The sequence below is a fragment of the Triplophysa rosa genome, linkage group LG7 (assembly GCF_024868665.1).
Source record: "Triplophysa rosa linkage group LG7, Trosa_1v2, whole genome shotgun sequence".
In the NCBI taxonomy this organism is placed as follows: domain Eukaryota; kingdom Metazoa; phylum Chordata; class Actinopteri; order Cypriniformes; family Nemacheilidae; genus Triplophysa; species Triplophysa rosa.
Genome location: NC_079896.1, coordinates 6,943,184 through 6,971,180, shown reverse-complemented (window position 1 = coordinate 6,971,180; position 27,997 = coordinate 6,943,184). Strand labels below are relative to the sequence as shown.

The following is a 27,997-nucleotide window of genomic DNA, read 5'->3' as shown; positions in this document are numbered from 1 at the left end:
CGTGCCGCAGTGCCCCGTTGATGATCCCTGTTCAAGGATACCACCGTGATGTTACAAATGAACGAGGCTGTCTTGTTTGTATGCCCGTCTGTTGTGTGCATTTGTTTTGCTTTAACATGAACTCTGGAAATTTCTGGAGTCTCTCATCTAGTAGGGTTGGTCCTTGATTGTTGCCGTCCCAAATTTTTTCGGTTTATGGATGTTTATCCTCATATATGTCTTCAGAAAGCCTAAACACGGTTCTTTGTTTCTACCCTTTGTTAACTCAGCATTTCTGCTCGCGAACTGGTTTGAGACGGTGGTTCTTCTTGCGTCTCCACCGCAATGAACATCAACTTTCCTAACGACTGTGTAACAGCGGGCCAACCTAAGAAACAAAGCCATGGACGGTGGATTGGCATGATGTTGAGCAAGAGAAAGTGGCTGATATTTATCATGTTGAATCGATCAAACAGGAAAAGATGAAAGCCGGTGTGCGGTTAGGGCAGTCAGGCTATGATGTCAGAGAGAGGGGTGTTTAAATATTGATGTACGGCGCGGAGTGGCTCTATAAATAGCACAGTGTAGAAATAAACTCTGGATTAATCATCAAAAGGGCTTGATGAGTCACTAACCTCACAGAGGTGGGCATGAATGGGGAAATGACACAAAGGGGGAGAAATGACACGCACACCCAAATATCTTGGAATGGAGTTCTGCAGCAGGTTCTTAAATGAGAAACCCGAAAATCATCTTGAGTGTAAAACATTTTTTAAGCTGCGTCTAGGTTTGAAACATACCCGTCAGCTCAAATTGTTATTTTTATAGCTTACAGTTCTGTCTTAAAGGCGGCATTGTACTTTTTTCTTTCTTGCACACGTTGAAATTTTCTTTTTGGAAATGCAAATATAGTGTATGCATATTTATTTATTTTTTGCGTATTTATTTATTTTACTTTTTAATATTAGGAAAAAGTCGCCCATAACAGGCTTGAAAGGTTGTGCACACAAAACCACATTTGATAATTCGGGAACTCACTGTATATGTGTAGTATGCTTAAAGACGGTTTTACGCGCCTGGCCTGAAATTGACTTCTGGTCTGGCTAGTGGCTAATAATATAACTTTATATTTTAATTTATTTACATGTTTATTAATTTATATTCATATTTTATTGTATGATAATTGTATTAAATAAACAATTTGTTGAGTTTTATTGTATATTAATTTTATTATATAAACAATTTGTTGAATGGGCCATGAAACTGCATTTAAGTTTAGCCAAGTAACAGTTGTTCTATTCGTAACCCAAAATAATACTGGCTAGAATTACTTTTAACTTGCTAGCTAATGTCATTTGCTTGTTATTTCTTTTGCTTGTTATCAGAAATAATCTATAGGGACTCTATTCTCTGCGGATGTGTACCGGAAGTTAAGTTTGGTCCACAAAAGCGTGCATGCACAGTAACGTATGTTTATGTTGCATTTAAACGACTATAGGAACCTACAAAGCTATTTGAAATTGAATTTCTTTCTAGAAAATGAAGAGGTATAACAGTATTACTCATTTCTTTTTACCCATCAGAATTTTGACACAGCTGCATTGGATACAAAGGTTTATTCTGTTGAGTGATTTTGCAGATTAAGAGTTTGTAGACTGTACTGTAGTATTGTTTATGTATGTGTCATTCTGTGATTCATTCCACTGCAATGCAATCCCTGTTGGGTTTGTCTGTTATAGACATACACTATGATTAGACAAACACGAATAGCATGAGTTTCAAGACAACAGAGTTCACGGCGCACTTTAATTCAAAAGACAAACCTGTGCATAGCAAAACTTAAAGGGGCCATATGGCATGAATATAACACACCAAAGACACAAAAAAACATGTATAGTAAGTTGCCCATGCATGTATTAGACACGTACTGTATAATTGCAAAAACTAAAGTGTCGGAACAAAAGATGCATTCTATCTAAAAGCAAATGCTCACCCAGACCTGCCTGAAATGCCTCGTGTAACCACACCCCCACAAATCTACGTCAGTTCGTGGTATGATTTGACTAAGACCGTCCAAATATTTACGCAAGTAAGACGGGCGTACCTGTCAGTACAATTGCTTTGGAACCTGATGTTCCAAATATGTTTAGAGTCATTACATTTCCATTACATACCATCTTCCACGCACTGGTTAACTGGCCAATCATAGCACACCTCGCTTTTCAGAGCGATGAGCTTTGTAAAAAATCTGCGCGTTTTAGAGAGGCGGGGCAAAGAGGAGATACAAATATGCACAGTATGTAAAATGTGTTTTTGAACCTTAAATCGTGTATACACATTGCATTACATCTAAAACAATCGATAATATTCGTTTTAGCCGTGTCATTTGTCATATGACCCCTTTAATAGATTAAACATAACAGATCCCTATAAGGCCCACGGGATGCTTTTAATGGGTATCAATAAAGAAACTGCAGGATCCTAATATCTACAACTACCTCATCAAATTTTCATCGTCCTACTCCGGAGACTCTTTAAAAAGCCTTGAGTGGTAAAAATTGACGTGAATTTTGTAATGGATATTTAACTTTCAGGGCTCTAGACTGCGACTAAATGGTCACATTTTGCAACTATTTTTCCTGCCAGTGCGACAACTTTTTCTTAATAGTTGCACCGGTGAGACTGCCAAACTGATCAATATATAATTTTTTGCGTATTATAAATTTAATGCACAGAAATGTTATATTGCGCAAGCGGCGCATTCAGTCACTCATTTTCGTCTCCCCTCCTTCAACCATTCACTTATCTATCAGTGCCCCCAACCCCCAAGGACATAATTCACGGGTAAGAGGCGAAGGACCGAAAGATCAGACGAGTGAAGCGCTCAATCTTGCAACTGAAATAAATGTGCATAATTCAAGAATTTCCCTGGCTAAGGTACAAAACATATATTGTATAAAGCTCTATGTTATAAAGCTGTAACAATACTGCAAAGCATACAAAACATTATACATCCCGCTAAATACTATTTATTTGTAAGTCGCTATTGATAGAAGCCAAACGTGTATCAACGTTGTAACAACTCTTGTCGTGTTTAGTATGTGCAGTATAATGTTGAGGGTCCCTGAAAAAGGTTCTGATTTATTTGTTTCAGTAGAATAGAATAGAATTGCATCAGAATGACTTATGTGAGAAGATCCACAGATCCAGGTCATACTGCTGGTAAATCTTGGATTACATTTCGTACTGAAATCTAGATTCTTAACACATTAGATGGGCAGATATTTTTTAATCCCAGGATGGAAAAGACAGGGCGACAGGAACTAGTCAACACTGCACGGCAGATCACACTATAAAGGCTTGTCCACACCGAGACGATAATCGCGTGCGTTAATCATCGACGTTTAATGCCTAGTGACTAAACAAAGGACGCCAATGTGAGTGTGCACCATTAAAAAAAAATAACGCCTCAGGCTCGTTTTTTTTTGGTTTGACGCGCCGCGTTAAAAACTGGCCTACCAATGAAACTGGTGTTTTTGTTCACGTTCGTGGAGCTGCTGAAGTTACAGTAAAACACGGCTTGGTGGCACTCAAGCACAAAACGGTCTTGTAAGATGAATTCTTCTTTTGTGTGACAAGCGAGTGTCAGAAGCAGTGTTGCCAGTTTCTTTGAAAAAAGTAATCTGATTACTTATTACTGATTACTCCTTTAAAAAGTAACTTGGTTACTTTACAGATTACTCGATTTTTAAAAGTAACTAAATTAGATTACAAGTTACTTTATCCGTTACATTCAGCAGCTGCCGACAACACCCCCGCCGCCTCAACATAAAAATGACAACCGGTTTTGCCAACACTCAGTTTATTAGAAGTGTATTTTTAACAGTAATGTCAACAATGTATCTCCTGACATTTTAAGTTGAACTTAAAAAAAAAAACATGTTTTTATAAAAAATAAAATAAAGACAGTCTTTCTTGACTTCACTTAACATAAATACTTGTTTTTCTAAAATATAAAATAAAGACAGTCTTTCTTGACCTGACATATTTAACTGTTAACACTGTAATAATGGTAAAACTTACTATTTATAATCTACATTATTTATAAATGTAACTATTAAATTCTTTTTAACATGTTTTATGAACATTGAACCTGTTGTTCACAGCATTAGAGCCGCAAGGAGTGGTTTTACAAAACAAAACAAGTGTATAACACCACATGTTGGCTGATATCATGTATACTTTTGTTACTTTGGCCTAACCTTATGTTGTAATCGCATGTTATGAGTGAAACAGTGGAGTGGGGCGAGTAAACCAGTGGTTGTACCTCATTAACAGAAGCTTCTCAAACCTCTTGTCAGAAAGTCTATTTCTTATAGGCGTGAGCACCAAATCTCCCAGACTGAAAAGCCGCTCCACAGGAGCACTTGATGGGGTTGGAGTGTTATACTTCAAGAAAATGTTCTTTATGTTTGAGAACTGATGCAGAATCTGAAGGTCATTGGCTGACCTCAGGTAGTCCATGACTTCATGTGCTGCAGGAGCAGTTGTGTGGCGGCACTCTGCTGTCAGAAGCTCTTTTACTCGCTCCCTCCTACCTGCATCTCTCAGCCATCTGAGTTTGAATTTTGGACAACTGACAGAGAAGGGCATCTTTGTCATCTAGCACACCGGCATAGTCCGGATAGCCTGAAAAATATCATTGATATGTTTATGCCTACAAGGCCTACTATTTATTATGTCATTTAATTACTTGCAAACCATGCCTAATGTGGGATCAATATTATGGATTTAATTTCGTTTTTGGTTACTTACTGACATTTGTATTTGTTTTAATCTTCTTTTGCAATAATAATGAATATTCTGTTCCATGTTCATGAATAGTGTGATGCAAGAAATTGTAACTAGCTTAAAAGATGGAACATACCTGCACTATGGCATCTGGAAGGCCTGCAGTCATCCTGGAGAGGGCATCTTTCACAGCCAGGGTCTTCTGCATCAGAACTTCAAGTGTGGGTAGTAAAATCCCATAAGGAAAGTCGCCTTGTAAAATGTCCAGTGCTGCAGTCAGAGGCTTCATGGCGGTGCAGTACTCATGCAGGAACTGGTACTCTTTGTCTTTGAAGCACTTAACTCCCAGCTAGTATTCAGCTCACTCATGGGGATTTCTGCAATTCTCTTTACAGCATCAAAAAAGGAATTCCACCTTGTGCATGTTGGTACCTGGAGCGTTCTTTTGCTGACTTCCTCCACTGTTTCTGATGCAAGGGTAGATCTACTTGATTTGGTCCAAAGAGCTGTGCATTTTGCTGTGCTGCTCCTATACACAGCCTTGCTCTCTGCATTGGAAGTTAAATATTTCTCCACATCATTTGTGGAAATGAGGTTGATGGTGTGTGAAGCACACCTGTGGTGCGGGGGAAGAGACAGCTGGCCATCACTTTCATCCTCAGCTGAGAGGATTTCTGACAGATCTAAAAAAGTGACATCATCATCATCTGTGGGGGTGGACTCTCCCTCCTCCGTCTCATCATCGGACTCTGTGACAGGCTGATAAACTTTAAACGCCTTGACAAAGTTGGATCCATTATCAGTCACTGTAGCAACAACTTTGTTGAGTAGTCCATATGAAGAGTGAATGTTTTATAACATCATACGTGTGTCTACCGCAAATTCTCCTACATGCCAATGCAGCCTTGTTGCGCTCTAATGTGGAGCTACTGATCCAGTGGAGCGTTACTCCCATATAACTCCTATTGTTAGCAGTCCAAATATCCGCGGTAGTTGAAACAAAGTCGACCTCATTCAGCGCGGCCTTCAGATTTCTCTCCATCACTACATACTCCTTCTCCATGTAAGAAGAAAAAGCTGTTCTGTGAGACATCTCGGCATTGACAGTAGTAGGGATCTTGTTTATTATGGCACGAAACGAGGGTGAGTCAACCGTGTTTAAGGGCAACATTTCCTCTACAACATACTGCCCGAACAACTTCTTCAACTCTCCCCCTCTTACTGGTTTTGCACCGAAGTCCAGCTTTTGTTGTTTGGGTGGTGGTGGACCTCCTGCTCTCTGCTTCGCACCACCTGGTGGGACTTGCTCTGTAAGTTTGACTGTGCAGTGCTGCGACTCCAAATATTTCTTCAAATTTGACGTAGTGTTTTTGTAGCTAGATAGCACTTTGTCGCCAGCACAGTGTGTACAACGAACCTTAATATTGCCATCTTTAGCTGACACAAACTCAAAATAGTGACTGTATTTCCAGCTAGAAAACGCGTATCTCTCTCCACCCTCCATTGTTGTTTACGTTTGTGTCGCTGGTAGGGGCGATTACACGTGAATTGTCCTCATGCTGAAAACGTGACTTGTCGCATACGTGACTTCACTCCCTGAGACACAAGAAGAAAGCAAAAAATATATATTTTTACTAAGGAAAATGACAAAAATAGTAACGCACAGTGACTTGGATAAGTAACTTTAATTTGATTACTGTTTTGGAAAAGTAATGCGTTAGATTACTCGTAACTGAAAAAAGTGGTCAGATTAGAGTAACTACTACTTTACTAAGTAACGCGTTACCGGCATCACTGGTCAGAAGCATAAAGTTGCACAGCGCCACCTTGTGTACCGAGGTATTTCTTTTTTTATTAAGCGCCATCTATGTCAGGGAGTGAAGTTGTTCACTCGGCTCATCGCCAGTTAAAATCGCTTTGGTATGAACATCAAAAAACGCTGGCAATAAGCGCATGCAATTATCGTCCCGGTGTGTACAAGTTTTAAAGATTAAATATGCAGTATTATTCACATTATATTTAGCATGGCAAAGATGCAAAATTGCAAGGTGTTCATTAAAGTTTTGTGTCCATGAACTCACAAACCGGCGTGTTCCAAGTTTATCATACATCCAGCAGTTCATATTAAATAATGGAAATGTAAAGTGTGGTAACAAAGCGGGCATAGCTTAAGAAAAAAAAAACAGTTTACAGTTTGTCATATTTCATTAAAGTTCCCTAACTAGAAAGTCTGTTTATGCTGCAGTGGTTTGAAAAATGATGTTAATGGTCTTTGCAAAATGGACTTTCAACAGTTCTCACAATAGATGTCAGAATGTTTTGAAGACTTAATTCAATTTTGTGTGCATCTGTTTTGCCAAAAAACAAAGATGGATGTGTACGTCCCATATCAGTTGACTTTCCATTGCCATAATTAAGGTTGCAGTCAACTTAACAGTATATGACTTTTATGTTAAAATGGTCCTGCTAACCATAATGGATTTAACCTATAGGCCTATTCAGTCATGTCAAATTTGCTGAGAAAGGAAACAGGCCTTCATGTGGTGTATCAAAATCAGACACAGATGAATGTAATGGTCTGATGTTGTGGTTTGAAAGCATCATGCTGTTCTGATGCTGATCTGTGTTGGATATCTCTAGATCTTATCTCCTGGAACCTCTTTAGTGACCATTATTTGAACTGGGCCTTTGACAGAAGCAATCTTAAATGAAGCCCCTTAGGACGGACCCTCCATCTGCTTCTGTTGGTTTTGGCCACTACGTTTAATCTCGGGTTCATGGTCCATCATATGTCAGTGGCTTTGAGACTGGTGTTTAGTTAAAAGTTTGGATGATGCAAGTAAAATCTGTGCACTGTAAGCAATAGTTTGCATAAAAATGGATAAAAATACTTTGAATGAGGCAACATACACATACACTGTACTGTTTAGCGTGTTGACAAAATGTTTATATGCTCTCCTACTTGTAAATCGCTTTGGATAAAAGCGTCTGCCAAATGAATAAATGTAAATGTAAATATTGTGTGTATGTGACTAAAATTCTCTCCTTTTTATTCTCCTAGGGAAGCAGCACAGTTGTGAATTTTCCTGTTTAATTGCCCAGGTCAAAGGTCGACTGGAGACGTCAAAGAAGACACCGATCAAACAGGAAGACGGGAAGTCAGCTGATGAGACTGTCTCAGAAGGTATCATCTATATTTTCTTCTCAGATTATCTTGAGCATGTTTACCAAATAGACTCTCTTTCCCTACAACCTGCCTGTGTGAAAATGAATTATGCTTAACTGATCATCAGTTGGTAATTAACCTGCAAATTTGAGTAAACGTTAGTAAATTGCTATTGGGTTGTGGCATATATTCCACTCTGTTTAAGCTAGAAACTATTCTTAGCATGTTGATGTATTATTTTATTAAGATCCATTTAGTCTCTCTTGATTTTAAATGAAAGCACATTTTATTGTATTAGTTTTTAATGTGAGTGATGTGTTACATTAGAACCTCTTTTCATTTGGATAAGTACAGAGGAATACTTATAAACAACAGGCACTTAATATTTATTTGTTTGAGAAAATATATGATGTGCTTTTGTAATTCAATTCATGTTTATTTATTTAACGCTTTTTACAATGTTGCATTGTTTCAAAGCAGCGTTGCAGGAAAAAGAAAATACAAAAAAGAGAAAAAATTAAGTGTGAAAAATGTAATTAATTACATTAAATTACCTTTTAAAGGGATGAATTTATGAATTTCCATAATTTATTCATCGATTTTAATCCAAAATCCGTAAAGCTTCAATCGCGTGCTTCCCTATTGCTATCTCTGTTTGAAACATAAATTGTGGATTACTTTACGTACGTTTTGTATGTTAGTATGTGTTGTATGCTATAGTCAGATTATGTCAAACTGATATTTCCTGCAAAACCACACTGACAGCTCAAGTTATAAATCATTATTATAAGCTTGTCGCAGAAATGCGACAGGGCAGAGATGACGCTTCACCTCATGCTGATATTTCTTTTAAATGTTTACTGTATTTTCAAAAACATTGATAGTGAATTCTAATCTAACAGTGATGATTTAATCATTTACTCAATCTTGTTGTAGTTTTATCAATATACATTTTCGTATCAGTGTTGTAATTAAAATCCTTTTGTCACCATGAGGGACACGTCCCGCCCCCTCTAATGCCCCGCCCTCAATTAATCAAGTATTCGTTTTTTAAAACCTGTCCAGTACTCGAAATGAAATATGATCAAAATGCCCATCCCTAGTTGTAACAATAGCTTTGGACAGCATTAAATATACCCATTCACAGCATTAGCCCTCAAAGGCCTTGACAATAGCATGCACTGATGATAAACTGTTTGCCCCTTGCTGTTAGTGCCTGAACCTCAATGCTTCTATAGATGGACTTAAGAGTCAATAGGCAGTTTGCAGAAATAAATGGCTTTGGCTGCCTGGTCTGGTTTCTCTTTATCAGTCAGCTTAGTTGCAATTGATTTTAGAATTGTCAGTTCAGTTGTAGTGTGCATTCTAGATGCATCCAAAGTCTAAAATAAGGTTTCTGCCACCCGTCAATGGCTGGTTTGTTATTGTGTAGTGAAATCGTTTTATTTGTTGAAAAGTGATTTGCTTTTTTTGAGTTTTTCGTCAGATAACATGAGGCTTGTTTTGTTTGATTTTTTAAACATGATTTATGTTTGTTTCTCCATGTTTTTGTAACAGCTGCACATAGCGTTCAAAACACAGTCCAGCCTCATGCTTCCACGGTGCAAAAGGTGAAGAGTGAAGTGAAGAATGATGTGATGGAACTATCATCAAGATCACCAAGCCCCGCAATCAGAGACGTGTCACTCCACAGGTACCATCTGAAACCAAACCATTTTTCCTCCTAGCATTTGTAAAGAATTTAGTGGTTGATCAGGATTTTGGTAGGCAAGGCTTTTTAACAGTATGTTTCCGCATGCTGTGCTCAACAACACACTTACATCATGACTATAATCAGAATGTAGCACAGACTCAAGTGCCTTATTGCTTTGAAATACTGATTAACAAAAGTGCTAAAGGCACAAACGTAAAGTAGCAGTTTAATGATGTTAGTTCATTTTCATTAAAGATTCTTTTAGAAGATATTTTTGGAAATAAGGAATGCAATTCCGATGCTTTTACTGTTCTAAGAAGTCTGATATCAGAAATTAAAAAAACAAAAGTAATACAAAAATAGGTACACAGACTTTTTTTACCAGGTCATTCGTTCACGTCATTCGTTCACGTCACATTTTTACGTTGAAATTTTGATTCTGTTTGCACGAGTATATTGTGTAAATGCATTTACTTCGAAAATGTATTGACATCATGCATTTGCTAATGAATTCTTCAGTATCATTTAGTGAGTAAAAACGGTCTACATAGACAAACATTCATCATAACTCTGAGAACATATTAATATACTGTACAGTATTCTGTAGGAATTTATGAAAGACTCTTGAGGAGAGGGATTTTTCGCTTTTATTTTTTTTAATACTTAGAACCAGTGTTTACAACTAAGTGATGGCAAGAATGCATTTAATTTACCCTCAGGAACTGAATAGATCTGTAGACTTCAATTTCTCTTGGATATTGTAATTTAATTGGCAATGTACCACCCAGAACGATCAAACTCTAACCCGAGGGTATTGATTTCCCTGCTTTTATGGTGTACTTTGTAGTTCACCCCATATGCTGAATGTCTTTGGATCTCCATCATATCGGTGTTATTGAAATCCTATGGCAGAACACATTTCCGGGTGTGGAAAGATTCTGAATGCTCTGACTCCCATAGTATTTCATTGACTCAGTTTATCTCTATAGACGATGAGCCAATTTCCTCACATTTCTAAAACAATATTGACTTCTGCTCTGTAATGATCTTGTGATTTGTGTAGTGTGGGAGATTAACTCTGGCTAAACAGAATCTGTCAGTCACAGAAAAAAACAGGTTGTAATGCATTATCTCATGTTTTTTAGTGCTTTGATATGTAGTATAGATGGTAGAGATGCCCTTGGTGCTTTGCTTTCCTCACTAGGATAGAGTCTTTTCGTGTATTTTTTGCAGGTCATTGCATTAGATTTGCTTTTTTGTGAACATTTACATATGAAGACTTTGGTTCCAAAATGAGATAACTCCGTTTTTTATTGAGCATTCCAATAAATATCTGTCAACAGTGTTTCCCATAGGATTTTGACAGACTTGTGGCGCTGGTGACGTCACGAACTAATTAGCATATTTGTGACGTCATCACATCGTGTTAGTTTTAGCACTTTTTTTTGACAAAAAAAGTTGACAATGCTCTCTTTTAGTACAAAAAAACACTAGCAGCGTTTGGTTACAAATAGCAGCCGAACACCATGACTTAGAAACATAGTGAAACATAGGCAGCATAATGGAAGTCTATTTGAATTATAAACAGAGAGCGTCTTTGCAATAACTAATCACATATTTAAAACAACAATACTCATTTCTCGATAGAAATGCAATCAGAAGTTGTTGAAAGTGAAAATTAAACTTACATTTATACAAAACTATCCACCAATGGGCGTTTCGGCCGCCATTTTATTTTTTTGAGCTTGAGCCTTCTCGACCAATCACATTCCTCGCATGTTACGAAAACGACAGGTCTCTGTCATTGGTTAGCTGTGAAGAAGGAGCTTGACGTAGGGCGTTTTTTTTTCAGAAAAGTTTTTCAAAAACATTTTTCAACCTCAAAAGACGCTCTGAGCTGCAGAAAAAGATGCCGGCGCTGGCGTTTAAAAAAGCGCTCAGGACCTTTTTTGAAAACACAATTTACTCCATAGGATTATAATGTAAAACAGACGCTAGCAGCTTCAAAAAAGAAGTCAAGTCTGAACATGGCTGTATTTTACAACGGGATGCCACCAGCAGTCACTTTAACCGCTGCTAAAATTCTGATTTATAAACGCAATATCATCAGACAAAATCACAATACAGTACATCTACATTAAAGAGTGGCTATATGCTGTTTGCCCTTTCTCGACAATGTGTTGCTGTATTACGGACGCTTCTTTGATTTTAAATTCAAGTGACAGTTAAATACTGTCCCAACCAAGACCAAAGACGGACTACTTGTCACATTAATGCTAAATTTACAATACCTGGTATTTAATGCTAAACTTGCATCACATGACAGCAGTTTTAAGTTATAGCTGCACTCAGTGACTTTGATTGGAGGTTGCTGGGTGTTTGTGGGGAGTGGGGGGGGTTGTTGGTTGTGGTTTGGGGGTTTCATATATAAATAAATTGAATTAAATACGAGAGGCCGAGGGCTCGCGCACACACATGGAGCTCATCGGAAGAAAGAGTGCATGCGAACACGGAAGATGAGGACGCGCACGCGGCCACGCTCCACTCACACCAAACAAGTCAGGAAGGAGAGAAGACGCGTAAGCGCTGTTTATCCACTAGTTATTCGATCACAGATAATGTCATTAGCATGGATGGATAAAAAAAAATGTGACGCCAAATATACTTGGGTGGCTATAAATATACCTGGGCGGACCGCCCAAGTAAATGCATTGTATGGGAAACAGCAGTTGGTTTGTTTTGATTTAAGCCATAATAACTAAAAAAATACAGCTAAATAACACAATAAAACACAATAAAAACATGATAACATAATAAAAAACATGATTTTTGAAAAATGCCTCATTTTGGATCCAAACTCTTCATATGTACACATGTAACATGCTCTGCTAAATGCAGATATTTAAGTGTTATGTATGTGATCCTTTGGAACCACATGTAGTAAAAAATACATAAAATGTACAAATACACAGTTTATGACAGCATAAAAGCAGTGCACGTACACACCTGCAATACAAGAGCTTTAATGAAATCTGTGGCATTTGTCCACTTCCAAATATGTGTGTTGATGCATTTTGCCAAAACATGAAAAATAATCATGCCATTGTGCATCAAACCAGCTTTTCAAAATGTTTTTAGATGGCTGTAAAGGATGCCATTATCGTGGTTGCAAAACAAATGTTGTGTTTGAATCATCTCCTAATAAAAGAAAACTTGGACATGATGTAATATACGTCATTAAAAGTTTGGACAGTTTTGCAGCTACATGGTTTCAAAAAGCCATAATGCATGAGCATTTCCATTAGTGTATTGGATTTGTTGCCATTTTTCATTACTGAACTCAGCTTGACGGTCACTGTTTTCTCAGTGGGCACTAAAGTTACCTTTTGGGTGTTGTTCACTGTGGCCCGTACCCTCATTATGTGTTAGACTATACAAACACCATTAAAAATCCACCAAAAAATGTTTTCTTTCACATTGCAAAACAACGTGAATTTTGTCAGTCTATTTGAGCACACTAGTTTATAGATAGGTAAATATTTACACTAAGACATAAAAACCTTCAATTTTAATTCAGTAGGACTTTATGAGAGTGTTTATTCATAATGCTAGACTGTGAAATTGAGTTTTGGGGAAATTAACTATTGAAGAACATTGTCCATTGTGTCAGATTTGAGATTGTTTGCTTTGTTTTGTATTTCATAATAATGCTTGACTCAGTCAATGAACTTGACCATAAAGTCAACCATTCCATAAAGTCAACCATTCAAATATAAAAATCAACATTTGTAAAGGGACACATTGAAATTGAGTTGTAATGATGCAGTCTTGGAAAAAATAAATAGTTTACACACTCCAACATCCCCCAGTGCTTTATTCTTTGTGTGAGCACATTGTTTATTACCATTATATATGTAGATTAATTTCACAATTTTAAATTGTCCATATATAGAGGGTCTTTGTTTTTTCTCCTTGATTTTCTCAATGTCATGATGTCCGTAGGGTGTTACAGCATGCGTGTGGACTGTCCTGCTTGGCTCAAGGGCACTATAATTTGTTTGACTTGTTTTATTAATTTGTAAGACAGTGGCAGATGGTAAACGGTTTGTCATTTATAAGTAGGTGGATTGTTTAGCAAGGTGAGTGATAACGAGAAACCCATTTCAATTGGCTGACCAGATCAATCTGTACCCTTAGCGCACACCTAATAAGGTTAGTCCGAGATGCTCGGTTGATGGTCTCGGCAGTGTTGGAAGGTGTTGTTGTGAAGGTTAGTCAGGAAAATGAAGTCAAAAGTTAAAAGTTTAGGGGAATTTTAGTGATGGATTAAGTCACCAATGTTGGCAGTAAGGACACGAATCAGAAATAAGATCTGATCTGTTACAGGCTGAGGTGTTGGGCTGTGAAAATGCTGAGCACTTGACTCTGGATAATGAACTATTTATATTTGAGGGATTAGTTTGCGTGTGCTTATTAAAATAGCTATTGCCAACCACGCACTGATTGTGTATCGTACACGATATATTCATTTGCGCTATGCATCCTGATTCATCAAATTCATGCCGTGAAAATGTAAATTAAGTTGTGACGAGGCTATTATAGAGTGTATGTACTCAGTGTTTATTTATGGAAAAGTTCTTCCTTGGTAGGAAGCACTAGCTGAAGTTTTGTGGGAAAATACAGTTACTTATTTAAAAAATGTAACTCATCCCTCAGTTCAGTAACTTAGAGCCCTAAAACGATGTTTAAAGTGTGAAATAGTACAGTAATCCCACCTCAAAAGGATGAGTTTTACAGAGTAAAAAACTGACAATGAAAGTCTATAAGTGTTTCAAAGGCAGGCACACAGTTACAGGCAGGTAAGTGCAAATTTTCCTTTGTTTTTGCAAAATGCGAAATAAGTGAAATTAATTTCTGGAGTAATTGACCTTTAATGTAAGAAACAGGATTAGTGTTATCAACTCTCTTTACTTTATACTTTCTGAGCCTTTAATGTTACAAATGTTCTTTCAATTTAGATGTACTTGTTTTGTAGTCTTTCCTTGAACTTTTTGAGCCGGCCTAATGGAAGCGGAATAAACACAAGGCTGTCTTTGATAAATAAAATAGGTTGATATGTGGTGGCGCTCATAAATCTTTTTTATGCTAGCCAACAGAAATAACAGCCCGTGTGCACGAGATAAAGCTACAGACCATCTCTGGCAGTCATGTTCCAATGCAAATCAGTGCACGTGCTCTGATGCTCTGCTTTCTTGCCTTTGATTTGTGGCAGGTTTGCAGACTGTATATCAGCTGTGTTTAAAGGTTAATGTGTTGTGAGAAGGCAGAGACTACTTTATTTATACATCCATGTTTATTTGGGTTGGTCCCGGAGTGAGTAGAACAGCCTACCGATTTAGGATCACTGACATATTATATATCTTTAGTTTCTAGATGGTATATCATAACAGCTGCGTGCAATATTATTATAGGGGCTGCAGTTAGGGCCTCATCATTTTCAGCCGGATTGTTCTAGAGAATTATGTGGGATCATTACGCTTTGCGAGAGATTTATTTTGAGATTTATATCAGTCCTTTTATCAAAGGATAACGTTATCTTAAAACAGCCAAAAGATAAAATCAAGTCTTAAAGAAACTTTGAAATGTCAGCTTCATAGGTTTATTTCATCTGCCTTTTTGCTGATTATTCATCCCAAGTCATTTTAGTGGTTTTGTTGAACCGTGACATTGAGGTGAGGCAACCGCTGTAGAACCAGAGAATCAGAATGCTGGAGGTAGGATGTTGTTTTGAAGTTTCACTCTCTTGAAGTTTAGTGGTGGCGGGATCTGTGTTTTTATCATGTGAATCGGCAGGAAAATGCCAGTTTACCATTTCTGTGGTCTTTAGGTTATAGAGGAAGTTTGTATCTGGAATTGTATAAAATTGTATGCTTTATTTTTTCTGATTGGGAATTGTGTGGTCATAAGAGAATCATATTTTACAATTTATTTACTGATTAAAATCTCCACTTGGTAACTCGGCAGTTTTCATGTTTTTTTTTGTTTTCTGTCTATTTTTATGCAATTTTTTTGTACCTAAAAGACTAAACATCCATGTCTTCTAAAATAAGTGGTATTGCTTACAAATATTTGAAAATATTTGAAATTTTTATTTGAAATGTAAAGCGTTCTTATATTATTCTACATTTTATTCCATGTACGCCTCCAACACTCCTTCCTGTTTTTATATTCCATCATAAAATTAAGCTCATTTTTAAAGACCAAGAATACAATTTCTCATGATATAACCCCTTTTTTTACACTACCTGGATGACTTCATTCAGTAACTTCACTAAATCATCAAGTCTATCGAGTGTACTGTCATTAGATGTTACAAACCTTTTTGGGATTTACGGCTTAGCAACTCTTCTGCCACGGTGATGCATTCGTGAGATGTTTGCTTACTGAAAGCAATATTCCAATCCTTGTGGCTTTAGATCTCAGTATGTTGACACATACGTGAGGTTGGCCGTGTGTCATGGCTTCCTGACGAGTACAATATTATTAAGACTTCTTATGACAAACGCATATAAACGCGTTTGCCGTTTGAGTGTTTTTTTAACCTTATCTGCTGACTGCTGTCTTGATCAAATTTTTATCCCATTTCATTTTTACTGTTGTGTATGTTTGCAATAAAGTTATGTTTTTTATTTTGAAGTGGTGATAAGTATACATATATGTCGCACGTGCTACGAAAAAATTGGTCTGTGCGAAGAATAAATTTACCAGTCTAGCACGCGATACAGTTTGTCAGGTGTTTGTCAGTATTTGCTATAGACATCTGTAGTACAATTGTAGTAAATTGATCAACTGTAGTATGCTATAGTAAGGTTAAAAACACTATAATATCTAGGACTTTAACTGCGGTTTACTATATTAAATTCTATAGTATACTACAGTATTTTTATGTGGACAAATATATATACATACAGTACATATATTAAAATATATTAAAAAAAGTAAACAAAAAAAAATTAAACGCAGAACTTAGAAAAATTAAAACAAATGTCGGTAAACAAAAAATGATATGGACCTAATTTATCATCTGTACCAGTAATGTCCTTTGTCTATTCATGTGATGATCTGCACTTGTGTTTTTTTATGTTTTTTGGATGAGCCCTGCAAATTCAGATCAGATATTACATGTGACATGAGTGTTTTTGGTTACTTAAAATGTTCTGAAATCAGATTGATTTGTTCTTATAATCGTATATTAACAGAAGTTAGTTCAGTATTTTATGTCCCGTGTGATATTTTATGCCAGTATTTTACTGAAATGCAAAAGAAATCATTCAGTTAGTAAATTACATTGGGTGTTTTTAAGATGCACTGATAACCTGTTCAATATTCAGTTTGAAAAAATAGACTGCAATTTTGTTTTGCCTTGAATATCAATTATGAACTGGACCCTAAATTTCCTCTGTTATTAGGAAGAGCACAAGACAGCAGTTTAAGAAAAGCCGTCTTGTATTGATTAAAACTGCTAAAATGAAAATTATGTTTGATTTGTCCGTTGCATGTTTATTTTGTGCATATGAGGTTTGCATCTTCTGCTTGTTTTTTGTGTTCTTGCTATATAGATTCACCAAACATAAACATTACAATGCAGCAGAGGACACGCATTCCTTGCACGCTTTGTTCAAGTGCTGTCTTACATTTACATGTGTATGAATGGATGTGAGTGGCACACAAAATCTTAATTATTAATTCGGCACCCACCACATCAAGTTTCGCATCCTAATACTGTCTAGCTTTGTTTAGATTCTAGTTATTTTCTTGTCCTCATGATTGCAAGCTCCACTTGATGCCAGAAACGTTGACTGCGTGGAAGTCTTTTTAATTATTTTCTGAAATGTAGCATTATCATGTTTTTTTCTTTTCTCATTTCCCACTTCCTCCTGTGAAACCAATTCCTCCCGTGTCACCGCTCTCCCCTGTCCTTCTCTGCCCTCTGCTTTACAATTTCCGTACTTCCTACATGGTGGTCGGCGGGCTTATTGTCCTCCTTGCTTTTCATCAGCAGTGACCGGTTGTATCATCATTTCTCAAGCAAAGCCGGGTCCAGAGCACCCGGTATGGCAATGTCAAGACCTTGCTTCTCTCGCACACAGTGGAGTTGAGTTATCATTGCTGGTGTCCTCTATCCTGCCCACGCCTGCAGAATTACAATATCTCCGTTCTGTTTGTATCTGTGAACATGTGCAAATGAGCCTGAGCCTTTAGAGGATTTTTGAGCGTGTCTGTTGGATTGTGCTGGTGCGTTTTTGACAGTCTTTACTTAAATCTCAATGTTTAGTCCCTTGAGATCGCTGCATACTAGAAATGTCACTTGTGATGAAGTTAGGTAGCGTAAATATCACAAAACGTCCTGCTTGCATTTGTGGGAAATTGATCATATGAACGAAAAATTCAAGCCAAATGGTTAATAAAATCTAATTTCTGATGGATCTGAACCATATCTCAGCTTGTTTGTGTGCTCTTTTGTATTGGTCCAGTAAGCTTTGCCCTAGCAACCACTCAAACCACCCTAGTGAGTGTTAAAAACTCATAGCAACACCCTGTCAACCATCAACCTGTCACAGGTGTTTATTTTTTAGCAGGACCAAAAATCCTAAAACTTATCCTAAAAAAATTATGTAAAACAATTATGAATATATTATCTGAATGTCTATTTCCATTCAGTGCAAATAACCCACCTTGAGCAGAGGCTATTTACACAAACTCCACTCACCAGTAACTGATTGGAATGGAGATAATATAAGAACAACCATATTAAATATGTGTTCTGAGTTTGTCACACCATAGTATTGGATAAATGCAGTACAAAGAAAGAGGGAGAAAGAGACAAAAAATCCCCCCCCCAAAATAAGTGTAAAACTGTCCAAGTGGCCATTTTTTGCCTTAAGAGAAGCGCTAAACAAGCAGTAAACAATATCAAGCACTTGAAACATGATAGTCACCTAAAAAAGTCATAATAGACTTAATTATTGTAAATATTTCATTTACAATATTTACTGTGTCTTATCTGCACAAATTTTAGTTTTTTAATTATTATTATTGAAAAAAATATCTGAGGGACCTCCTATGTCCTATGTTTTGCCTCTTTCAGGGGGTCCCTAATGTCTTAGGGGGATCCTGGATCCCCCAGCCTTCCCTTCAATTCCAGGATTTTGGGGGCTGATGCCAATTTTAACAAAACAGTTCTGATATTTTTTACTTTATCACCAATTTCTTACTTTTGTCATAATAAATGGGTCACTGATTTTATCATTTTTTAAATGAGCAAAGTTCAGAAACACATGCATTAATGTACTGTATACTAGCTAGTTTATTGCTGCATCAATAAATAATTTTCATTAAACACAGATTGAATTGAAGTTACATTGAACAGGCCAACATTAAATGACATTACATTTTGTACAGATCTCATTGGGTTTTGACAAGTATTTATTTTGCATAGTAAAACCGGGATTATACAACTTCACACAGTTAATCAACTTGGTTTGTTTCATTGGCTTCTTTCATGTTATAGCCAATATGCCAATGATTCCAGACACCTTACTTCATTCACCCCACTCAGATTTTTCCATGTTACTTTTCTATGAATATTCAATATGCGGTTCACTTCTTGACAGCTCTTTGATCCTCAAACATCCTTGCATTCGTCATTGAACGATGCCACGAGTCTAAGAAGTACTCGGCCTTTGTATCCCTCTCTTTCCAGCACATCTGGAGAGCGTAAGGCTTTCTCCCAGTGTGTCTTCATCTCTCGTCTTTGATTAAGCATTGCCCCCCACCACGAGCCACTCACTGGTGGCGCAGAGTCCCTGGCAGTAGCTGTTTTCACTCTGTCTCTTTCCTACTAGAGGCAACATAGACATGTTCCTCTCAAGCCTGGCTTGAGGATTCCCCCTAAAATCCACAAAAAGGTTTTGTGGAGCTACTGTGGAAAACTAGTTGTGGGATATAGTGTCAGTCAGAAATTAAGTTTGGGCTAGCATCCCAGGACTCCTGTTGTCAAGATGAGATAAGTGTCTTGCAGAAGCTACTGAGGCTCTTAATGTTGAAGCTAGTGTCTTAAGATGTAGATGTGTTAATCCTTGTGAATGGTACTGGAATATCAATTTATCAGAGTTTAGCTTTAAATACAGACCTCAGTCCTGGTACTTTAACGTCTTCTAGCCACATTCAGTAGGTATGCTGAGAGATGCTGTTAGTAAGTTGTATTGTAGCGCAATGGCTCTCAGTTCTTCTAAACATGATGTTTGACCTATTTTCAGTTAAATGAGGCAGTTTACAATATTGCCATTTTTCATATGTAATCATTGGTAAATCTTTGGTTTGGGTTTGTGGTTTGACGCAAATTAGATTTGAGTATAATTTAAATGAAGGCGAATAGTTAAAAATTATTTATGTTGTACAATATGGGATGAATTTCATCTCAAAATGATTAACAAATGCATGCACAGTCATCCGTGAACGTGATACAAGTTACACTTGTATTTTACTATTCACAAATAAATGCCGTATGGTTTGAATCTGTGAAATTTAAATTGTAATAAACATGAGGCGATTTGTACAAATAGAGACAGATTTGTGAATACAATGTTTTATTTTGTGTTCATGTATAATCTTTTTGCGCATACCAATGAGAAGTTGTGCATTTGTGTATCCTGCAGCGCGCATCCATTCATCCTGTTCTGTGCATTTTGATTTTGAGACGCTCTTTACGTGGTTTTGCATTGGACAATCCACACACAAACAACTTCAGATCCACGCACAACCGTGCATAAACTACGGCCTGCCACTAGATGGCAGTCTGCGTCGCTCCGTCAGACTGCCATCTAGTGGTAGGTCCCGCTTGTCCCGCGGCCAGCTGTAGGCCAAGGCATCCATGTCGAGGGAACCCTCGTGCAGGGAGTACCAAAGCGGGCAATGGGTGGAGTCCAGGGAGGCAACAGGTCCACCTGCGCCTGGCCGAACCACTCCCATATGAGCCGGACTCCATGGGAATGGAGTCGCCACTCTCCGCGGAGCGTCCCTTGACGAGAAAGCGCAGTGGCTGTCTGGTTCAGGTTGACAGGGATGAAGGTGGCTCGCAGGGATTTCATCACCTGCTGACTCCAGAGGAGGAGGCGACGGGCGAGTTGTGACCTCTGTCGTGAGCGTATGCCGCTTGATGATAGATGTACGCCACGGCAGTAGTGCTGTCCGACAGGACCAGCATGTGTCTGTCCTGGACGAGAGGTTAAACATCCTCAGTGCCAAGGACAGCCCGCAACTCTAGGCAGTTGATGTGCCATCGCAGAGGGGGGCCCCTCCAGTGCCCCGACACTGCATGCCTGTTGCACACGGCACATCATTCGTGCAGGGAGGCAACTGTCGTCACGCCTCAAGACCTGCCCGAGCGGAACCCCAGCTCAAAGGAAGGTCAAGTCTGACCAAGGGGTGAGTGTGCGAAGGCACTGCAGCGTAATAATAATACGCCTGGTGCCAGTGTGCCACGTCCTCCAAGGAACGCGACTCTGAAGCCAGTGCTTAAACGGTCGCATTTGCATAAACCCGAGCGGGATATTCCTGCCGAGGATGCCATATGCCCCAGGAGCCTCTGAAAAAGTTTTTGACCTCATCCTTCTGTCGAGTCTGCCAGCTATGGGACGGTTCACCGCCGCCCATCGGGGACGTCAGGTGAGCATGCTGGGGCATGGATGGTTCGCGAAGCCGAGGCTGACGGAGCGACATCCGTGGGAACCCCCAAATCACCTCCGCTGCTAGCCAAAGCGTTCGTCCTCACCGAAGCATCGAACTCGCTCGAGAAGCAGACGTGGTTGCTGCAGCATTCAAAGAGAACGTAGCCAGCCGTGACCGAAACACCTCCGTCGGACTCGGGGATGGGTCTGTCACACCCAAGAACACAGCTGCGAGATATGCCCGCAACTGTGAGAAATTTGCACTTTTAGATGCTCTGTAGCTTGCTGCCAAAACGCCCAGGGGAAGTCCGCTCGAACAAAGGGGGAGTTCCACTGCACGCATCTTAAGTCCAGCAGTGTAGTAGTTTTCTCAAAGAGAATAGTTGCCTGACATCCAGTCATGCAGGTTCCGAAGAACAAAAAGATGAATGAATGGGCGCCGCCATCTCCTTTTATACCCATATGCACAGGGCGGAGACTGTCGTGAGCGTGCCATTCGCCAAGTTGGCTTTTTTTAATTCCTCTCGGAGATGATAGGTTCTCAAGATCAAACCCCATTCTGTACCCCGACTGAAAGGGAGCATGGGATACCTCAGATGCAGCTTGTCAGAAATCTTTTTAAGTCCATTTAAGCTTGTATTGTGTGAACTGTTAATATTATAAGACATGTATGTTGTTGTCAACAGTCCTCCGAAGCTATTTGACATATGTGACCCTGGACAACAAAACCAGTCTTATGGGTCAATTTTTTCGATATTGAGATTTTTAGATAATCTGAAAGCTGAATAAATAAACTTTCTATAGATATAAGAGTTGTTAGAATAGGACGATATCTGGCTGAGATACAACCGTTTAAAACTCTGGAATCTGAGAGCGCAAAAAAAATAAAAAAATTGCCTTTGAAGTTGTTAATCAAGGGCACTGGCAGACCATCCACTCACAAAAATAAAGTTTTTATATATTTAAGGTAGGAAATTTACAAAATATCTTCATGGAACATGATCTTTACTTAATATCCTAATGATTTTTGGCATAAAAAAATCGATCATTTTGACCCACACAATGTATTTTTGTCTTTTACTAAGAATGTTCCCGTGCTACTTAAGACTGGTTTTATGATCCAGGGTCACATATTGCATATTGCATAATAATTCAGAAATCATTATCTGTACTTTGATCTTATACCAAAGAACATTTCTTCAGCATTTAAGATGCTAAAACTTTGAAGCCGAAATAAAAGGCATAAAGGTCTCAGCTGTTTCAATTTTCTCTTTGAAGCCAAACTTTACATCTTATAGCTGCGCCTTAAGCCTGTGTTCTGACACGGGAATGTTAAACATTTTTGTGTGCTTCCAGAACACGTCAGCCTCTGAACGCCCTCGTCATTATTTTTTATGAAACATTAAAATCCCTCCATTCAATCTCTCTTTGGTGAAACCTTTGTGTCTCAGACGATGCCGTTCGTTTCCTTTTGAACTGGCTGCTTTTCCAGCGCTCGATGTCACTCACTGTTTGTCAAACGCTTTAAGTGATTCATGAGCAGGATTGAAAAAGACAGACTTCTGTTTTCTCATTAAGCATAGGGATGAAATATTTCTTCTGGCTCCTTGAGGGCTTATCTGCAGGCCTTCAGCTTCTTAATTATTATACAATGAATTTATTTGCAGAGACTGAACAGATGGGCATGAAGCATTGAAGACATTGGTATGTTTGTGTTAGAGTAGCATCAGTTCCAAGTTTGTGCATGGTCTTCCAACTTTTTCATTGATGCCACTATACCACCCAGTGGATGTAATACCATTAACTCATCCAATACCGTAAGCTTAGAGTCAGAGGGAAAAAACTAATTTAGACTTCTTCCATAGCTGAAATTGTTAGTCTATGAGGTCGATCTTAGAACTATTTGTCGTTTGACTATTGAAGGGTTAATATTTAACAGCCCCTCTTCATCTGAATTGTAAATGACTCCGTATACAGCTGTGGGGTGTTTGCAGTGCCGGCTCGCCTGGAACTTGGAATCTTTCAAACGGTTTCTTTCAGAAGACATCTAGAAATCCTCCTACACCACAGGAGAGAGACTACATCATTCTCACCCATCCATAACTTTCTCACCTCACGCTCTGGTTGGTCTTATCTCAGTATTTGGTGCAATTTGTCAGTGTGAAGTATCCTATGTGTGCATCATTCTTTGGTGGTAGTTAAGTGTGCAGGTCTTTTGTCACAGTTACCAGCTCAATGTGTTTGAGAAAAAGTGTTTGCCAAATTAAAAACAGCCCACCTCAGGTGTATTCTGGTATTTTGGTCTATTTGGTATAGACCACTTCAGATGATGTAAATAATGCCGGTTCAACGCTGGTCCAGAAGAACTTCCTGTTTCAGTTTTTCAACACTACACAAACGTTTGAACAAAATAAAACCAATAAAACATTTGTAACCAAATCAAAATGTAAAACATATATATATGATTTAATTATGTAGATTTAAAAATAAAATAAATACAAATGAAACCGAAAGTGCCTCTGGACCAGTGTTTACATCCCCAGGGATTCCCTTTTTTGCCGCATGTAGCAAGCCTCTTTTAGTCCTTTACAAAATCTTTAGCTCATAAAATGTTTGCAGCATTGCAGAAAGTGCCTCTGGACCAGTGTTTACATCTTGTGGAGTGGTCTATATATGGCTTTGATCCCTTTCTCAATTTAGGTCCGTTGTGCTTTGTTTTTTTAATCAACCAGTTACAGACTTGTACTTCAGAATTTGCTTTATAGAGACTAGAGATGCACCGATACTAAATTTCTCCACCGATACCGATATAGCCGATTATTAGTGACATCTGCTGATAACGATATTGACTGTGAAGATTAAATTTATATTTCTTAACTTTCTGAATGATATTCATTCATATAATGACTATTAATATTGAACATCAAACTGGAGATGTTTCCTAACACTTCCCATATACAGAGCACAAATTCATTGCATTTTCCTGTCCTTTTTTGACAGGATACATCGGTCCTTATCATCGGCTGTTTTTAAACTATCGACCAACAGCCGATAGTGTGAACATTTTTATTATTCGAGACACATGAAACACCATGATTTTCTTTGCCATCCACGACTGAGCATCTCCTTCCAAAAATCCAGGAACCAAAGCATTTATGTATGCACATTCAGTACACATTCTATCATTATGTGTGTTCTCTTGAAGCAAACTTGTCTTGGCATTGTCATTGCCATGCTCTACCAATGCTTCAGGAACGAACGGTTCCTTTTGACAGTAAAGGTCCTTGAAACGCATTGGCTTACGTTCAAGTTGCGAAACCATCTCAAAGCTCCTCCAATTCATCTGAGGCGAATCGATTGGTTCTGTTTGTTAAGGGCTGATCTGGAATATATCTGGTTTCCTGGATGTTTAAACAACGATTGGAAATGTCCTGCTAGCAATCCAGAGTCTGTGAGAATGAGAATGTTTGCAGTATTAGCAAGTCCAACAGTTTAGATTCAGTCATCTTATGATGGTGGATTTCATATTTATACCATTTTAATGTATCCTTGTATTTTGTTTCTTTTTACATTTTATGTGGGACGTTATCACCTGATCAGTCAATGCGCACTATTGGCAAGGACATGCGTTTGATACCCAGTGAAGACATGTATTGATAAAATGTTGTATGCTCTGTTAAAAAGGCTTGAATGCTCAGTACTGCTAAAATGTTTTGGACAAAACCATCTGCCAAATGCATGAATATAAATGTGAAATTGCATGCATCTTTTATTTTGTAAAGGCTTATAGAGATTAATAGTTATTTAACAATGACCATTTAAATGGCTGCGCTTGTGCCCTTTCAGTTTGTTTAATACATTTTCCTTTGTTCGAATTATTTTTCAGAATACACGAAACACTATTTGATGTATTAAATTTCCTCCTCTTTTTACTGAACTGCTACTCAAAATTTCTTCATTCTGTGATACGACTGAAAAGGAGAATTTGAAAAGAGAGATTTTTGAGCGTTGCCAGTAATTAATTTCCGAATTTTAATTTTAGAGTTCATCTCATGTAATCTGGTGAAAAGTAATAAAAGGTGGAGAATTATAAAAGACGAGCACAAAAACCCAATTTCCAATAACTGAGACGTTGCGCAGACTTATCTAAAAGGAAATGCAGGCAAACCCTGCTAAATGATTAAAACATGTTCTGAATACATGAAAAGCAGTGGAATTACTACAGTGCTTACACACTGCGGTCATACGGTTAAATTGAACTTGAAAGGCATTCGTCTGATGTGTGAGCGGGGTTACAAGCAGCTTTATGGCAATTAGACCACAAGGCAGCTGCCTTCAGTCATCGGTTAGTGTTGAGGTCACATTCGCTCTTTCCACTTCTAGCCTTTTTGTCATACTTTGAGTCGCTCTGAGATGTTGAATTGTTTCAACAGCTCGTTGACCCAAAAACAGCTTACCTGCTGTGTTAATTATTTCTGGAAAGTTATTTTCCTTAGCCAAACCGTGTAACACCTCTTTGTTTCTGTGCCCTCAGAGATGTAAGCAGTAGAGCAGTCCTGAGGAGGAAAGTGTCACGTCTGACTGGTTTCAGAGGAATATTAACATTGTTGTGTGGATGTTGCACTCAACTCTGTTTCAGGTCAAACTAACGTATCTGAACAGAAGTTATATTAGTTGAGCTGGATCATTTTAAAATGTAAATGTATATGCAAACTGCACAAATTAGCACAGCACTTCAAACGAGTGGGATGTTTGAAACTCAGCAGGCAAACATTACCTGCATTCACAATGTGGTGTTTAGGGAGCATTAAGCTTGCGTTTCAGTACCTCATGGTTTTTTTGTAACATCTGCTTTGCTTATTTGTTTCTTATTGTAGTGCCAGATGGGCCCATATCAACCATGTGCATTTTTCTCTCTTTAGAGGTGTGGAAAGCGATTTAATCCCACAGAAGTCCAGAACAGCTGCTTACAGAAAGAGATCTTCACTCCCACCGGGACCCTGACGAGAGACAACGCTTTACTATGTTATGTAACAGTATTGGTTTCAAATATTGTCCAAGCTAAATGTGTTGTCTAGGTATCAGACTGAATGCCATTTGTTACACACAATGTATATAGTAGTTTTATTTTCAATGTTTTATTCCATCAGTTTTCTCAAATAAAAAAAGGAAAAAACAAGTGCTGTGTAGTCAACATGTTGTTAAAGCATACATCTTGCCACAGTGTTTTTTTGAACTCCCCAATAGTAGTCAATGGTAGGGGGTTTTCTCATGTGTAAGCTTTTTGAGGTTTATCCAAGAACAAACATGCTAAAATGTGCATATACAGTAGTGGCCCAAAGTGACGTCCAGGTGGGCATATTTGTACTATATTTACTTTAATTGCCCTTTCAGGTTCGATTAAACTTTCAAAATATGAGATGTGTGGTACTTTTTTACACTTTTAAAGGTATTTATTGGACAACTTTATTATTCAAATATCCAAAAATGTATAGGTAAAAACTTGCAAGAAATAAACCATAACGTGAATAAAATTTCATTGTTTAATATTTGCTGATCTTTTCGTGTAGGTTTATTTTGTAGCCATTTTTCTGGTCCTTGACACATTAAGCTTTGCACGTGTGTTGTGTAATTTTTGCCAAGCTTACACTCCCAAGTACATATATGCAACATTAATGCAACATTTTTAATATATATGTAATAATATATTTGAATAAAAAGCAAAGGGGGTCTATTCCATCAAATCAGTGACATTTCTGTCCAGGAAATGTATAAATATGCATAAATATCACCTTTAAAATAAATTGTATTTTTAAACAAAGTGTCCTGCATATTAAACTGCATATTAAGTGTAAAATCGAAAACATGAATAAAAACAACATAAAACATTGAAAAATATCATGTTATGTGTCCCCCCTCTTTATCACTATATCTTACCATGAAATATAATGGTTAAATCCTTCAGCAACCTTAGGGTGCGTGATCCATAACCAATTTATGCTTAAAAAAAATTGTAAAAAAATCTATATTTTAGATAAATAACTTGTAGTCGCGTACCCAGATTTTTTTTCAGTCCTGTTAACATAAAACATCCTCACCTCTGAAAACATTAGAACATTCCACAAGACACATTTAGAGCTGAAAGTTTCATCATCTTGGTCTTCTGAAGGCCAACAATAGTTAATTTTCTAATTTTCTTCTCTGTTTCTTTCATAATACTTTAGCTATGACAAAGTGTTTTAATCTAAAGGTTCAGTCCTGTTACCTATATTATTTCTTGCAAGTTTGTTTATTTAAAAAAAATTTTTTTAGCAAATGTCATGTTACTTGCATGTTCGCCATGAGGCTATATTTCATGTATTTGTTAATTCTATGCAAGAAACTCAGTCCTGTTACTTTCAGTCCAGTTAAAAAAAATGCTATCTTTAAAAAAGAAAAATGGTCTAATTTTGACCAATACACATTTTGAATAATAAAATCAGAATCAGAAGAGCTTTATTGCCAAGTGTGCTTGCACACACAAGGAATTCTCTTTGGTGTTGGAAGCTTCTAGTACAGACATTCAACACAATGACAATACAAAATAATAAGATTTACAGTCTAAAAGATTCTAAAATATGCATATATACTGTAAAATAA

The 27,997-nt window shown here is 37.7% G+C and overlaps 1 protein-coding gene across 1 annotated transcript in view; it reads left to right on the top strand.

The window, feature by feature from the left end:
* The window catches only part of rad18 (RAD18 E3 ubiquitin protein ligase), a 41,005-nt gene extending 13,783 nt beyond the window's left edge, over positions 1-27,222 (top strand). The window contains exons 10-12 of the mRNA XM_057338486.1: positions 7,832-7,954; positions 9,494-9,629; positions 26,281-27,222. Of these exons, the coding sequence (XP_057194469.1) occupies positions 7,832-7,954; positions 9,494-9,629; positions 26,281-26,362 (341 nt within the window). The 3' untranslated portion in view covers positions 26,363-27,222. The remainder of the gene's footprint in view (positions 1-7,831; positions 7,955-9,493; positions 9,630-26,280) is intronic.
* The last annotated feature ends 775 nt before the right edge of the window (positions 27,223-27,997 follow it).